Genomic DNA, 16,637 nt, shown 5'->3' with positions numbered 1-16,637 from the left:
CCAGCTTTAAAAGATTTTTGCAGTTTAAAAAACATTAGCAAGGCATGGAAAAATATTTAAAGCAGTACTGTTAAAACATTAAGAATATTTTTCTTTGGAAGGTAAAATTACAGGTGACTTTTCTCTTTGCACGATCCTCTTGAAGTTTTGTAGGTGAAGCAGGTATATTATAAACTTAAAAGCCTGATATGGTAGTTTATCTCATCAATCCAAAAAAACTGGGGTGAGTTTTCTTGGGCTGGGCTTTAGTTTGGGAGGAAACTGGCTTTGAAGATCATTACTGTTTCTTGTACAGGGAAGAGAGTGATGCCCTTTGGGATAGCCCTGTCCTCGGGGTGCTGCCTGGATGGCTGTGTCCAACAGAACCTCACAAGCAGCCCTGCCCGCCCCACCTCTGCAGCCACTTGGTGGAAAGAGTTTCCAAACACAAAGCGAAAATCTATTGACAGAGGCATCAGGCCAAGGCTTGCAGCCACCGAGCAGACGGTGGAGGAGGTGACTGGTCCCAGGGACACCCTACCACGAGACCACATTTTTGGCATCTCTGTACACAGGCTCTAATTTATAGCCGTCTGGGATCATCCTCCCAGACGGAATACATTTGTCCGCTTCTGGCACAGATGTGTCTGATGCATAACGGAAAATTAAAAGAGAGGTTGCAATTTAAAACCCCAGGGCCAATGAGGAAAAAAATCTGAGCGTGCTCATCCACGTCCCCCCACCCCCAACCCCAAACCTAGGGTTTCCTCCTGGGTCCAGGAAACTGTGGGGGAGCTGGGTGTCGTCACTGTGGAGGGAATCCTCCCAGCATGCCGCCAGGTTGGGAACACTGTGGGTGTGAACCAGGTCAAGTCGTAGGCTGCTCCAGATGACAGCTATGCCTGCTTTGGAAAGTGGTATCAGCTGAGATGACACAGTCCTTTGGTCCTTTATAACTCACCATTTTTGTAAGACTTAAAATACTCTGTGTTCACTGGGCTTTGGTTGCTCTACCACATACCTGAAACTGCGTGAAAATAATTCGCATCAAGTCCAGTGCAGTCAGGGACAAAGTGAGCAAGTCTAGCGTCAGTAAGACCCATCGCTCGGTGCCTCCCAAACCTAGGAAGAGATGTCTCACTGAGTGAGCCTCTAGGCCTACATTTTAACCCTCCTAGACAAATCCACCACCCCTCGCACAATGCCCCCATTCTCCGTCCGTCCTTTGCATTCAGTCACAACACTGCACCTCAGCCAACGTGGGGACAAAGGCTGCCCTCATCTCCTTTCCTTTCTACATATCTTTCGAAGGTAACTATGGTCCTGACTGGGTACCATGCTAAGCATCAAAGAAGCAACAATGAAGAAGACAGTCTGATTTCCAGCGGGTGCTGGTGGTAGAGAATCCGCCTCCCAGTGCAGGAGACGTGGGTTCGATCCCTGGGTCAGGAAGAAGATCCCTTTGGAGGAGGGCAACTCAATCCAGTATTCCTACCTGAAGAATTCCATGGACAGAGGAGCCTGGCAGGCCATGGTCCATAGGGTCGTAAAGAGTCAGACATGACTGAAGTGACTTAACACACATGCAGTCTGACATGGAAGATAATCCCATAAACTAATCAATGTTACAGGATGCAGGAGTGTGCTCCATGGGACTGCATCACTACTCAGGGATGAAACCAAACTCTGACGCCCGGCTGTCAGCAGAAGACATTCCATTTTGACTTACATCTTGAAGAATGAGTTAGGGGAGCAGGGAGGGACTGCAGGCAGAGGGAACAGCTCGGGTAAGGGCTGCGCTCCCTTATGTGGAACCCTGTGCTGGAGAGAGAGAAGCTTCTGGGGGAAGTCAGAGTGTGGAGCTTGAAACTGGATTTACAGCACGTGGCTCACGGCTTCTACTAAGCTTGCTACCATTGTGGAAAGCCCGTGGCAGGGTCTTGAGGGGAGGAGGAGGTGGAAGCCTTCACTTTGATGGGGATGAGTGCTGTGTGATGTCAGACACAGTGAGGAGCCACAGGTAGCGACCTGAGTGGCTGAAGACCAGATTGGGATTGCTACAGGATGGATGAGGTGATGGGCAAGGACCATGAAGGATCCACTCTCTCAACCAGAGAACTTTGCTGAGGGCTGCTCTGCATCCAGGACCAGTATCACTCCCCATGCCTTTGCAACAATTGCCATTAGGAATGTTGTTTTTCCAGGAATGGACTTTTTCATACAACAGCATGAGTAGGGCTTGGACGTTAATCATTTAATAAGTATTTATTGAACATCTATTGTTGTTCAATAGATGTTGAGCCAGGAGGCAAAGATTCACCAGATAAGGAAGATCTAGTTCCTTTTCCAGAGGATCTCAGGGGATTGTGAGAAGCTGATCCTGCCTCTGTGGCCCAAGAGAGACTCTTAACGCTGTGGGTAAGAATTCCATCAGAGAACCAGCCCCTGAGAAGACACCGGATGTCATCATTCTTTGTGTTGCCATTTCTTTTCTGAGTACCAGTTGCGCATTAAGCACTCAGAGAATGTTATGCAACAGGATTTTGAGGGCAAAAGTGTGTGCACTGTTTAAAAAGAGGACAGCAGTAAAATAGAGAAGATAGAAGTGAAAGAAACAGACAATGACATATAAATCCTCGCCATTAGATCAGGGATCACCCGGTACAATTACATTGTGCATTTTCACGGACAAGTTATTTCAGTAGCTAACTATATTCTGTAGAGTCTGCAGGACAAAGTTGCAAACTGTAAGCATGTCTGTGGAGAAAGTGCGTGTTTTAAAACTAAAGTAGCAGGGGATAGGACTACAGATTTGATTAGAAAACTTTTAATGAAAAGTGGATGGACAAAAAGTTTTCTTTTAAGTAATGCCCATCTGCCATAAACAAGTCATTTAACATGAAGCAAAGCTTGTTAGTGGATTTCAACTGTATTGTTCTGTATTTATTTCCACTTTCCTGTGATTGCTGATGAAAGGTTCTATCTTGAGGATATATATTTTTACTTCAGAAATTATTTTTTCATGGATCAAAAGCATGGTTCTTAGGAAGGCACTAATTGAAGGGATGGACAGTGCTGAGACAGAAAAATGCATATATTACCCCCCAGGCCTGGGTCCTCCATTTTGCTTAGCTCCCCTTGACTCCCACCCCCACCTCCAGCAGAAGGTAGCCATGCTGACCACAAACAGCAAATACATGCTACTCTGTTATCTGATGACTAAATCCTCCAGAAAAAAAGCATCACTTAGGGATGTTCTCAGACAGTTCATGTGCTTTTCCCTAGATGGGTGTGTGGGCTTAGTTCAGTCACGTCCAGCTCTCTGCGACCCCGTGGACTGTAGCATGCCAGGCTCCTCTGTCCATGGGATTCTCCAGGCAAGAATACTGGAGTGCGTTGCCATGCCCTCCTCCAGGGAATTTTCCCAAACCAGGGATGGAAACCAGGTCTCCCGCATTGCAGGCAGATTCTTTACTGTCTGAGCCACCAGAGAAGCCCAAGAACACTGGAGTGGTTATCCTATCCTCCAGGGGATCTTCCCGACCCAGGAACTGAACTAGGGTCTCCTGCATTGCAGGCAGATCTTTACCAGCTGAGCTACCAGGGAAGCGCCTAGATGGGAGACGCTGTAATAGTCCTCAGATGCTCTCTCTAGTCACACACAGTTTCTTCTCTCACCTGGGGACCCTGCTCTTGCTATTTTCTTGGCTTAGAAAGCTTCCTCTTCGCTCCACCTGGCTCATAGCTTTCAGCTCTGACGTCACTTCCTCTAGGAAGCTTACCCTGGCCTACGTATGTGCCTTCCTCCATGTCTTATATAACCATTTCTGTTTAAATATTTTTGTAACTTAAAGAAAATTAAGGCCTGAGCTGTATGAGGGCAAGCACAGGGTCTACACTGCAGTGTCCCAAGCTCCTCATCCCTTTCCCTTGAACAACCAGCTCCGAACAGACATCTGTTGAGTGAATGAATGGAGGGCCTTCTTCACAAAGGTGTCATTTCGGCTGTGCTGTGGACTGAATTGTGTCTCCCCCCAATTCAGACACTGAAGTCCTAACTGGCCCTCACTGTGATGGTGTTCGGAGGTGGGGCCTTTGGGAGGTGATAGGGTTAGACGAGGTCATGAGGTGGGGATTCCCTATAAGAGATATCAGAGCCCTCTCCTTGACATGGAGGATGCAGGGAAAGGCAGCCGTCTGCAAGCCAGGAAGAAAGCTTTCATCAGGAACTGAACTGGCGGATACCTTGAACTTGACTTTCCAGCCTCCAGAACTATGAGATATAAATTCCTGTTGTTTAAGCCGCTCAATCTATAGTAATTTTTTTTTCTTTATGGTGACCTAAGACAGGTTGATAGGAGCAACTGTGGACAACCTCCTTCACAGCCCTCCAAGGGAATACTTTCAAAGTACTAATTTAATTTCATCTGCACCTGGGGAACACTGGGCAGACACCTCAGATGGCACTGTGTGAAGACACTGTTGAGTCTACCCAGCATAACACTTGCCCACAGAAAAATAATTAGAGCAGCTAGTATCAGTTCTGTGTCTTTCCAGCCTGTAAGGATGCATGCCAGGCATCAGGCATGAACACAAAGAATAAATCTATATACACCTTTTACAGGCAGAACACATGAAGATTTAACATAATCATGGCAACACACACACACACAGCACCCTTAAAGGAAAGAATAAACAAAATGAATTCTGTATTTCTAGTTCTTCTAGGGTGAATGCCATTGTGTATCTACCTACCCAACTTGTTGGCAATTTTCTTCTTCGGGATGACGTCACACAAAGCAGAAAATGACACTTCAACCCTAGAGATTTCATTAAAAGCTTTTAAGCTAATACTTGCTCTTGAAGGCAATTCTCAGCCCAGATGGAATCATGTAATGAACACTCATAATTCTTCATCTGATTGCAAACCATATTAGGAAACCATAAGGGTAATGGAGTTTCATCCTTTTAGCAGGCAAAAGTCAGAAGCACATTTGCTCTAGAGGATGATACTAGTTTTCTCAAAGAGGAAAGCCAGCTCCCGAGATTTTCATCCTATTATGCAGTGAAAGCAAGGCAAGGATTCAGATGGCACTTTCTCAAAACGAAGGATTTTGTCAGAAGAAATTCAAGAGCCAAATGCCATATGACATCCAGGCGAAACCACCTCAGAGGAAGGTTGGTGTCCTTGCTTCCGCATCAGGACCAGGTGAGGTGGAATTGGGATGCAGGATGGGGGCAGTGGACGAAGACAGGGCTGTTAGCTTGGAAATGCATGGCTGTCAGTCTGGAAATACACTGGTTAGATCCCAGTGTTTCTGATTTCCCACATGACTTTCCTTATAACGATTTCATGAGAGCAAGCTCATGCTAAGAAATTCCTGAAAGACTTCCTTCAGGTAAGGATAGATTTTAAAATCAATGCTTAATTCTCGGTACCATAAAAGGGTGTCTGTGTGTGTCAGTTGCTCAGTCATGTCCGACTCTTTGCGACCCCATGGACTGTAGCCTGCCAGGCCCCTCTGTCCATGGAATTCTCCAGGCAAGAATACTGGAGTGGGCTGTCATTCCCTTCTCCAGGGAATCTTTATGACCCAGGGATTGAACCTGGGCCTCTTGTGTAGCAGGCAGATTCTTTACCATCTGGGCCACCAGGAAAGCCCAATGGAAGGATTCTGCCATCCAAACTGCGACAGACTGGGACATTATCTATCTATCCAGAAAGACAATCAGGCGATATAATTGTGTTAAACACATCTTCTTCTGTTTGTTTAGGTTGTTATAGGGTTAACTGGTATGGATCAACTGACATTGCTGAAGTTGGGGGGATGCTTTGCACAAAATAACTGGGGAGACACTAAATTCAGGAGAGGAAGTTGAGCCAGGATGAAAAGCTTCCTCTGAATGATAAGGAAGGTAACTTAAATAGAGATAGGCAAAGTTTATTCAGTGGTTGTACATACTGCATTTTTCTAAAGAAGTATAAGGCAAAGGAGAAGGGAGATCCGTAAGAATTAGGAGACAGATGATGGTTATATGGTTTTCTTCACACATTAAAACAAATGCCACAGACTACTGGCTAATGATTCCAATGAGCAGATGGCTTTATCAAATGAAGATCAAGTACAACTAAAGTAAAATCCAATCTACCAAGCTACCAAATTGATTTAAACCCAATGTCCATCTCACATGACCTAGAGGACCAGCTCCAGGAGGACAAAAGTGGTTTTTTGGATGTTGTCTGAACTTCCTCCTAGCAGCATCTAGCTGGCTTCATCCCAGACTTGCCTCTGAGTAAACATGTAACATCTCATCTGTATGGAGCTTCACACAAGCAAATTGAATATTTCCTTATTGAACAGTCCACAAATGGAATATTAAACAATACTTATTTTATGGCCTAATATTTTACAAGGTAGTCTGAGAGAACTACTCGAGCATATAGACAGGTTTCTTGAATATCAACCAATAATAACAATCTTCGCCCAGTTTTAGTTGTTACAGAAAGACAATGGGAGGGGAGAAAAAAATGTTTCAGGTAAAATTTACATTAGATTGGAACAAGCCAAAACACGTTTTTAATTTAAAAAATTAGCTTGAATGGAACCCAGTAGGAATCATGAGTCTTGTATTCTAGAGAGAATTTTCTTAACAGCTATTTGACCAGAACTTATTTGGGGTCAGGAAGGCAGACAGCATGAGGCCATTCACAGGGGGCTAGACAGATACAGCTAGGGCAAGGAGAGACCACAAGGGCTTCCTGAGGGAGTGGCAGCAGCTTCCAGGCCCATCCTTGCCCCACTGGGGGGCTCTGTTGTCCCTCCCCATTCCCTTGGCCTAGTTTATAAGCTGACGCTTTCCCAATCACAATTACAGCGGAGAGGACAGGGGTTGGCACACACTTTGGAACATTTGCCAACTGCTCTTGTAGAAAACTTCACCTCTTCTGAGCTTTCAGACTGAATAATGATGCACTTGGACAGGTTAGTAACAAAAACATCCACTTGTATACGCTGTGTTGTCGAGGAGCTGCAGCAGATAAAAATGGGGGTTCTAGGCATCCTGGGTTTGAATCAAGCTCTGTCACTTACTAGTCCTGTGACCTCAGGCAAGTCTCTTAACCTCTCTAATCCTCAGCTTCCTCAGCTGCAAAGTGGAGGTAATAATAATGCCTCCCTGAGAGAATTAAACGACTTCATCTTACACACTGAGAACAGTGAATGCCCAGCACTTATGATTATTATGGAGGGAGACTGACTAATGTTACATTAAAACTGAAAACTTAATCCTACTCAAGATAGGAAATACTGTGGCCATGATTCTAATGACTTAGACCTCTGCTGTCTTCCTCTACTAATTTTTACTTTAGCTCTCTCTGTAACAGCTGGGAGTTTTCTAAACCTCTACACTAAGTATGTCAGGGCCCCTTTCCAGAAGCTATGTTCCACCTCTCTCTTTAGCTTTAGTTAAGATCCAATAGAGAAAAGCATGAGAAGATGACTTATGAGAGAAAGAATAAATTAGGCTAGAGCTGTCCAGTAGAACTTTCTCCAAGGATGTAAATATAAGTGTTCTGCTGTCCAATACTGCAGCCATTGGTGACCCATTGTCATTGAGCACTTGAGATGTGGCTAGTGTGACTGAAGCTGAATATTAAATTCCTTTTAATACTGGTTAACTTAAATGTGAAAAGCCACATGTGGTTAGTAACACAGCCACCATATTGGAGAGTGCAGAATTAACATGCTCTAGAATTAACATGCTCATCCCAGCTTCAAACTTCTCTCCTTGTCAGTCTGTAGACTTGGAGTGGTTAAGAGGGTAGATGCTGGGGCCACACACAGAAAGCCAGCTCTGCAGCTGGTCAGCTCTGAGGCCCTGGAAAAGGCTCTGAACTCTCTGTGCCTGTTCCCTCATATGTAAACTAGGGGTGACAATAGATGCTGTTTTAGAAGGTCATTGTGAGGGTTTAAAGAAGTTAAAATAGAAAATATGCATGGGAAAGCAGCTATCACATAGTTTCCATTTATATTTTGTTGTTCAGTTCCTCAGTCGTATCCAGCTCTTTGCAACCCCATGGACTGCAGCACGCCAGGCTTCCCTGTCATTTATGTAATGTTTCATATTCTTCTTCAAGTTTTTGCTTACTGAAATTAATTTTAAACACTATCTCTTGATATCAATATGTACCCTTTATCAATTCCCATCTTGCTTTTCCTCTGCCTTAAGCTGATCAGAGGTATTCTCAACTTTTCCCTCTTTCTCCCATATGCCAGAGTGTTTTATGCATCTTTTTTGTATCTGCATTTCTGGAATGCATCAAGACAATCAAACACTGGATGTAATCTCTCTGTTCATAGACTTCACATTTTCCAAGTCTGCAGCGTTTATTATACCTTACATTCCAAGTGCCTTCATAAGTATGTCTGGTGAAAACAGCACAGTGTTTAAAATCAGAAGACCTGAGTGTGAATCTTGCTTTTGTTCCTCTTTAACTCTTTGATCCTAGACACACCATCTACTGTGTCTCCCTTCCAGCTTCCACATCTGTAAAATGGGGGTTACATTATTTCATGGACTGTTGTGATTCATGATCAAATGGGTCATGTACGTAAGAGCATTTTGTAAGCCAAGGCATCATGTGAATGTTATTTTTGCCCATAAAAAAAATTCAAACAGGATAAAAAAAAGCAAGCCAAGGTAACCCCTATTCAAATCTGTATGATGCGCTCTCAACCTATCTGGTCATCCCATCTTACCCACTTCTTTTTCAATCCCTTCTCCTTAATTCCCCTAGCAAGAATGACATGACGGTTAGTGTAGTGTCACTTGCTTTAGGAGAACAGCCTTGTTGTGATATAAATTGTCAGTGGTAAGGTGGGGGATAGAAGTTATGTTCCTTTTTGTCACGCATGACTGGAGACTCAAAGATACTGCATTTTCTGAGATAACACAGTGAAATGCCAGGGACAATGGACAGATGACCTCCTGGTAACTGTAGAAACCATCAACGCTCAATGTAAAAGAAAAATCTAAAAAGAATAATGGTAGAGAGGTAACTGGAAAAAGAACTGCCACAAGGAAGCCAGATAAGCAGGCCAAAAGGGAGGACGCTCCCTGCCCCATTCAGAAATGAGAGCCACCAGGGCACCTTTGATCTCTTAGGGCCACACCTAAACCAGTTGTTCTCAAAATGTGTTTCCTGGATCAGCAGCAGCAGCAACATCTGGGGGCTTCTGAGAAATGCAGACCTACTGAATCAGAATATTTGTTTGAACAAGATTCCCTGGTGATCTGTATGCACATTGAAGGGTGAGAGGCACTGATCATGGGGTTTGCCTATTTCCACCCATTGGGCTCAGAAGCATGACAGGGAAGAAACAAGCAGCCGCCAAGCTGGTGTGCATTACCCAGAGCCCTGTCAGTGACACCTGAAGCTCCTCCAGGTGCTGAGGGATGGGAGGAGGAAGAGACCGGCACGGCGCACCCAGGCCCCGAGGAGCAACGACATGAGAGAGATGATAAACTACACTCAAAGGCACAAGGGAGTGCGGCTCATGATCTGACTAATAAAACAGAGAACTAAGGAGAACCTGCACAGGGAACTCTACTCAGCGTTCTATGGTGACCTAAATAGGAAGGAAATCCAACAAAGAGGTGATGTGTGTACACGTGCCGCTGATTCACTTTGCTGGACAGAAGAAACCAACGCCACATTGTCAAGCAACTATACTCCAATAAAAAGTTAATTAAAAAAAAGTCTCAGTGAAGCACCATATAAAGGCGTCTTGAGTGTCTCAAGATCAAGGAATGTATCTTAATCATTTCTGAATGCCCAGCACTTGGCAGGGTGCTGGGCACACGCTAGGTGGTCAGCACATATTTGCTGAGTGACTAACTGCAGGGGAAAGAATCTCTCCTTTTGACTCCAGGCCTTCAATAAGCTACAAGACTCTTGCCACTTTGCTTGACTGGTTGGACTTAGGACACCTGCTTCCCACTTTTCCTTACTTTCACGAGTCTCTTAGATTCTGGATTCCACTTTCCTAGTCTTTCCTGTCTTCTAGTGTTTAAACAGGATTACCACTAATCTTGTCCTAGTGTTTACTATGCACATGTACCATACCTAATACTTTACATTCATTTACTCTTTTATCTGCACCAAAATCATAGATTGATGTTGGTACTTGATTAAGTCCATTATATAGATGAGAAAAGCCTCAAGGAGGTTAAACAGCTTACTCATCAAGCTTCCCTAGTTAGTAAATACTATGGCCAGGAATAAACTCAATGAGATGCAAGTATCTACTTTCTAGGCTTCGAATCCGTGGATGCGAACTGCCATGCTGCCTAGACCTGGCTGAGGTCTGTAAGACTACTGGGACGATAGCTCTTGCTTCTGCAGGCTGGCCCCTATTATAGGGCCCTTGCCTCTCCCAGCAACACTGGGTGCCCCCTGTCATCCACAACAGGGGAGGCTGGCAGCTGGCACTCTCTCCTCACCTTGACAGAAATCAAAAGTGGAGACGAGGACTTCCCTAGTGACACAGTGGATAAGAATCTGCCTGCTAATGCAGGGGACATGGGTTTGATCCCTGGTTTGGGAAGATTCCACATGCAGGGCAACTAAGCCTGTGTGCTGCAACTACCGGAGCCCGAGTGCCTAGAGCCTGTGCTCTACAAGAGAAGCCACCACAGTAAGAAGCCTGTGCATTGCAGCTGAAGAGTAGCCCCTGCTCACCACAACTAGAGAAAAGTTCATGCAAAGCAATGAAGACCCAACACAGCCAAAAAAAAAAAAAAATTACAAAAACATTAAAGATTAAAAAAAGCAGAGACCATCCGACAACAGGGCCGAGGAAATTCCTAATCGCCTTCTGGGGTGGTCTACCTTTGGGGTGGATCCCAAAGAATACTTTCTTCAGGTATCGTTTTTTTTTTAAACAGTTTTTCTGATAGGTGGTACCTGTGAAGTTACTATTTGAAATAAGTTTGGGAAAGAGGAGGAGGCAACCTCTGTGATCTTTGGTGGAGTCAAACATCTTTGACTCTCAAGCCCACAAGACACAGCCCTTCTTAAAAGGACCCGTTAGACATCACCAAGTGAAACCCCAAAGCTGCATTAACAACAGTGAGAAGGAAAGGGGAGCAACTTCAGACAAGCCATATATGGCATCGGACTTTTGACAAGGAGTGGTCTTGTTTCCTGTTGGTTGGCAACCCTGAGCAGCTCACACAGCACAATGATAGGAAAACGCTGAACACACAACAAACCGAGAAATAAACAGCGCCCAGGTTTTTTTTTTCTTTAAACCAACACAAGTGGCTTGTTGGATTGTGGTGTTTTATTTATATTGCTATGCAACGGAGGGAAAAAAATAAAGGTGATTTCAGTGAAATGCATGGAACTATGCCATGCTATCTGATTGTAGCATCCGAATTTAGACACGACAGATGTTGGGAGGGGTTACGTGTCAGACATCAACCGTGATAACAAATTAAATTAGTGGGGCTCAGGGCTAGGTTTTACTTTTGTTTTGTTAAAATTCAAGGGTGAATACAGTCAGCAGCCCTTGGCCAGGCTCTGGTGGGATCTAGTTGAATGTTTATAAAATCAGGAGCACCACCTAGGGAAACTTTAGCCAAGCAGCCAGAAGGAGGTTGCAAATCCATTTGTCAAATTGCAGATCACAAAATATACCCCACCCCCGCTTGCCTATGCTCCTGCCTTCTGGTGAGTTCCTGACAGGAAAGGAAGTGCTGCCACCCAGGGGGACCTCAGATGGGCAGGCACACGAGCATCTAAGAGTGTGTGTAAATATTATGCTTGAAGTCCCGGCAAATGCCTGTCCTTCCAGGAAAATTCTCCCCTGCTCTCTCCCCCTTCCCCAAACTTCCCACAAATCCTCCAGCCAGGAAAAAACAACATAAGAAGCTAGGGTGGGGCTTTTCTGCAGTCAGGTTCCCTTGGTTACAGTGAAGGTAGATACTTAGACTATGTATCCCAAACAATCACTTTCCTCTAAATCATTAGGCGCTTGTTTCAAGTCCCCCCATTCCCTTCAGTTGTACAGGTATAGACATGGGAGAGCCACCTGTCCCTGGTCCCCATTCCTCGTGGAACTGAGAGTGAGCAAGGCCCCACTTCCCCTCTTGGGCCCAATCTGTGCAAAGAATCAATCGACAGGTAATAAGTAGAAAGGGTCCTCCAGATAAAGTTGACAATTGATTATCTGTGCAAATAGCAAAGGCCATGTATATCAAGTTCTCAATTCATTAATTCTTTCTACGGGTGCATTCTGTGTGCTGAGTACTATTAGGCACTAGAGATATATTTGTGAACAAGGCAGAAAAAAATTTTCTGCTCTCAGAGCATTCTAAGTTCTAGTGGGGAAAATCCACAAGTACAAACTGAGAAGCTAATGTGTAAATGAAGACAAGCTGCAAGTTCTTTGGCAGCAAACATACACACTTTTCCCAGATATTAAGGGACTCTGGGGAAAGAGGGCTAACTTTCATTAATGCTTTCTGTGTGCCAGGCACTTAATAATAATATTAAAAAATTGAGCACTTACTGTATACTGGGCTCATGGGAAGGTGAAATCAAATACTTTATGTCTTTCCTTTTAATCCTCTCAACAACTCTTACCCCAATTGTTCATTTAAGAAAACAAGGCTAGAAATAAGAATAACTTGCTCAAGCACACTCTGCTTGGGATCTCTGCACTTGAACGTGATCCCTTTGTCAGATGCCACTCTCACTCTTGCTCTGTCCTTCTGCTGGGAATGGTGGTGGTGTATCATCCCCTCACCCTTGTCCACCTCCAGTCTACGAGTCCTTCTAAATTCAGCTTAAACATCACCTTCTTCAGGAGAATAGTTCCAACTCATCACTAACGCTATGGACTTTTTAAAAAATTGCTTACTTATTTATTTACTGTGTGTGTGTTTCTATTTATTTATTTGACTATGTGGCATGTGGGATCTTAGTTCCCTGACTAGGAATCAGACCCGTGTCCGGCAAGTCCCTGCACTGGAAGCGTGAAGTCTTAACCACTGAACCACCAGGCAAGTCCCTCCTGTGAACTCCTTAATTAGATAAGATATATAAAAGGCCATGCCTAACCCTAGTGGCTAACACATGGTGGGCATTCAAGCATTGCTTGTTCCTACCTCCCTTCCTTCCTGTGTCAGAGGTGTGAAATTTGTCACTTGATTATATACTGTTGTGTTTGTTGTTGCTCTATATGCCTTGGTCATTTCCTCAATTAGATTAGCAGCTCAGGGAACAGTATTTTTATTTACAAATATATATGTGTGATTGTGTGTGCATATAGATATTTATATTTACATATATGCTATTTTTACAAGTCTCATGTAATGATGGTTTAACAGTATGATTCTCAAACTTGAACATGCATCAGCATTTCCTGGACTTGTTTAAAAAGATTGCTGGGTCTCTCCTCCAGAATTTCTGATTCAGCAGGACTGTGATGGAACTTAGAATGTGCCTCTCTGACAACTTTCCCGGAGGTGCTCTGGCTCAGGACTCACTTTGAGAACAGCTGGTTAACTACGTGTACCACAGTGCTCAGAAGCATGAAGGCTGAGTTGGAGGCCCACCTCTGCCTCTCATTAGCTGTGTGACCTTGGGCAAGTGGACCTATTTGTGCTTCTGTTTTTCCTTATTTGTATAAATGGGGATAATAATACTATGCACATCCAGGGTGTTGTGAGGATTAAGTTAATAATGAACGCAATGTGTTTAGCACTGTCTCTGACACAATGAAAATGCTCAATAAATGTTGCCTATTATCCCTGGAAAGGCTGGCATGACATCAGGCACTAAATAAGCTGAACCCAGTCTAAGAATTCCTTCTCAGGCTTAGATAAGACCTCTTTTAAGCAGTCAGAGTGTCACTGAAGCGTAACACTTATAATTAACAGCTTTAAAATTAAGCCAGACTATTACAAAGTACAACGTAAAAGGCCTTTAGGAATGCCCCTCCCCATAGTATGCTGGATGCAAATAACCAAGTGTACAAAAGCCATGTGTAATTTTAAAACTCAGGACTGTCTATGGGGTACCTGCTTCACACCTTTCCCTGCTGAAGGATGCTGAGGATGGCAACTTGGCCTCTGAGAGCTTGGAACTGCTGGAGTCACCTAGGCCTCTGGGCTTACAAGTTGGCAGACACCAGTGGAGACCATCTTTCAGTAATTAGTTGGTGTCATGGAAGAAAAGATCCCCAGAGTAGTCAGGACAGTCACCAACCTCCTCTATCCTAGTTGTTTGAAAGCCCTTAGTCCCCTGCTGCTCCCTCCCAGCTCTAAGAACTTCTTCACCCAAAGCAGGATCTATATTTTCCTTCAGGGTCTATCTGAGCAGTTAGAGTGGCTGGCAGTCCCTTGAGGAAGCCCAAGAAGGAATGTGCACACAAGACAATTCTCAGACCTTGTCTCCTAGTCCTTCAGGGCCTCAGACAGAATATCTAGGAATTCAGGGATGGTCTAGCCTTAATCTTGTTCCAGTAATACGGGAGACAAGGGTCGTGGCCCTATCTGTGAACAATATTAGTGAACCACTAATCCCTGGAATGTTGTTCATTCAATGCAAAGTTGAATGAGATCATCGCTGGGAGCAGTAGTATTTTGCAAAGCCTGCTGGCAGGGCGTTGTGGGGTGGTGCTGCCGCCCCTTGGAAGCCCCTCCCTTCCTCCCATTCCCTTACAGAAGAACACAACCCCTTCCTTCCAACCCAGCGGTACCCTCCCCTAAAATTCAGAAAAAGGATGACCTCGCCAATATCACTTCCACTGCTACCCCAGATTTCCCACATATGCCCACCACGGCCAGGGGCTGTCTTCACACACTCTGGATGGGGCACCACCTCTGGCAGTCCCGGCGCCCTGGCCAGGCCCGGGCTCCAGCGGAAAGGCAGAGCGAGAAGGGGGTGTGTGCACTGGGGTGGGGTGCGGGGTGCGTGAGGGAATCTGGAGGTAAGGAGAAGCTGGTGTCCCCGCATCTGGTGTCATCAGGCTCCAGATGAAAAGCAAGGCACAGAGGTTCTTCAACGGGAAGAGCCACACGCACGGGGTCTCTCCGCTTCTCACCATTTTTCGTTGCTCTATCTCTCTCTCGTTTTTCTCCCCCTCCATCCCTCTCTCCCTCCCCCCACCCCCTTTTGTCTGCCTTTTTCTCACCTCCGCCTTTTTGAACACCCAGCCTTCAGAAGCCTTCGGACGCCGCAGCGGTCAGCTCCCTGGGGACCCCAGCCCTGCGCCCCCACCCAGCCGCCTCCCCCGCCCGGCCCTCTCCGCTCCGGGTCTCACCCAGAAGAGCAGGTTGAAGCCGAGCAGCAGGTACTTGATGCACCGCAGGCCCCCGCGAAAGCGCCCCATGCTGCGGCCCCGGCGGCGGGATCCGGAGTCCCCAGGCCCGGACTCGGAGCGCCGGGAGCCGGCGGGGAGGGGGCGGAACGCGATGGACCGTGGGCGGGGCCTGCGGCGGGTGGGGCCTGCGGTGGGCGGGGCGGCGGGCGGGGCGGGAGCCCGCACCGGGTGAGAGGATCACCGAGACCCCGAAGTCCGCTGGCTGGCCATGGGTGGGGGCGCCGCGGGCCGGGGATCGAAAGCCCAGAAGGAGCGGGTACCCCGCTCTCCCCCGGAACGAGGGAAGGCTGCCTCCGTCCCTCCCCAGGCCGGGAGAAGCGCCCCGCAGGCGCGCGGCTCGCGGTGATTATCGGAGCATCTGCGAGAAAGGAGCGTCCACTGGGAACCCGAGACCCATTTAATCAGCGCTCTGTGCAGACTCATTTGAGGCCTGCGGTGATGGTTGAGAATAAGGACACGGCCCTGGTGGCTATGGAAACCTGGGAAGGTGGCCTCGGGTAGAAGAGATAAGTAGGACCCAAGGCTGCCCAGAAGCTGTCAGTACCCGTCGCGGGACACCCGGCCCGGGGCACCCGGATCCCAAGTTGTGGTTTCCCAGCGACTTGCCAGCGCACAGGCCGCGCGGTAGCAGATTCTGGGAGACCCTCCTTCGGCTCCTCCCGCGCTTCTCCAGAACTCTTACCTTAATAGGCAAGAACTGGGAGAAGGCGCGGGATGAGGCTTTCCTGCGTCCAGAAGGTTGTTCCCCACGCTGCACGGCCTGGCCTGCGGTGAGGGGGATCAGACAACCCGGGTCCTGATGGATTCGACAATAGAAGCCTTTGGAAAGGAATGCAAAACCTCAGGGATTATTGTGATGTGGTGATGGGAGAAAAGCGGGAGCAGGTTTTGTTTTGCTTTGTTTTATTAATATAAAACCGCTGGTGGGGAAACCAGGCTCCCACTCCCATTGACTAAGTGTCTGCAATATGTGGTGCCAGACAGTACGGCGGGGGCGACAAGAAAGTGTGAAATCCAGGGAGCCTATGCATTAATTCAAGTGCCTCTTATATACCAGGGATAGTAGCAAGCCTCAGGGACGCGACAATGAGGAGACAGCCAAGCCTGGCCCGATGACTCTGGTGGTAGCGACAGGTCTGTGAATAAATAGTTATAGCAAGACGAGGGCAAGGCTCTGGTAGGCACCTACTAGCCTCAGGGCATCGGGCAGGGAAGGCATTGCTGGGGAGAGTGGGCCTGAGCAGGTCCTGAATGAGTCTGAAGAGA

The 16,637-nt window shown here is 46.4% G+C and overlaps 1 protein-coding gene across 1 annotated transcript in view; it reads right to left on the bottom strand.

Moving 5' to 3' along the window:
* TSPAN2 (tetraspanin 2) overlaps positions 1-15,463 on the bottom strand; it is a 40,390-nt gene extending 24,927 nt beyond the window's left edge. The window contains exon 1 of the mRNA XM_043877181.1: positions 15,312-15,463. Coding sequence (XP_043733116.1) covers positions 15,312-15,380 — 69 coding nt within the window. The 5' untranslated portion in view covers positions 15,381-15,463. The remainder of the gene's footprint in view (positions 1-15,311) is intronic.
* Positions 15,464-16,637: the final 1,174 nt, after the last annotated feature.

This window comes from Cervus elaphus, chromosome 20 (genome assembly GCF_910594005.1).
Source record: "Cervus elaphus chromosome 20, mCerEla1.1, whole genome shotgun sequence".
Taxonomy (NCBI): Eukaryota; Metazoa; Chordata; class Mammalia; order Artiodactyla; family Cervidae; genus Cervus; species Cervus elaphus.
The sequence above is the reverse complement of the archived record's forward strand: the minus strand, read 5'-3'. Positions and strand labels throughout refer to the sequence as shown.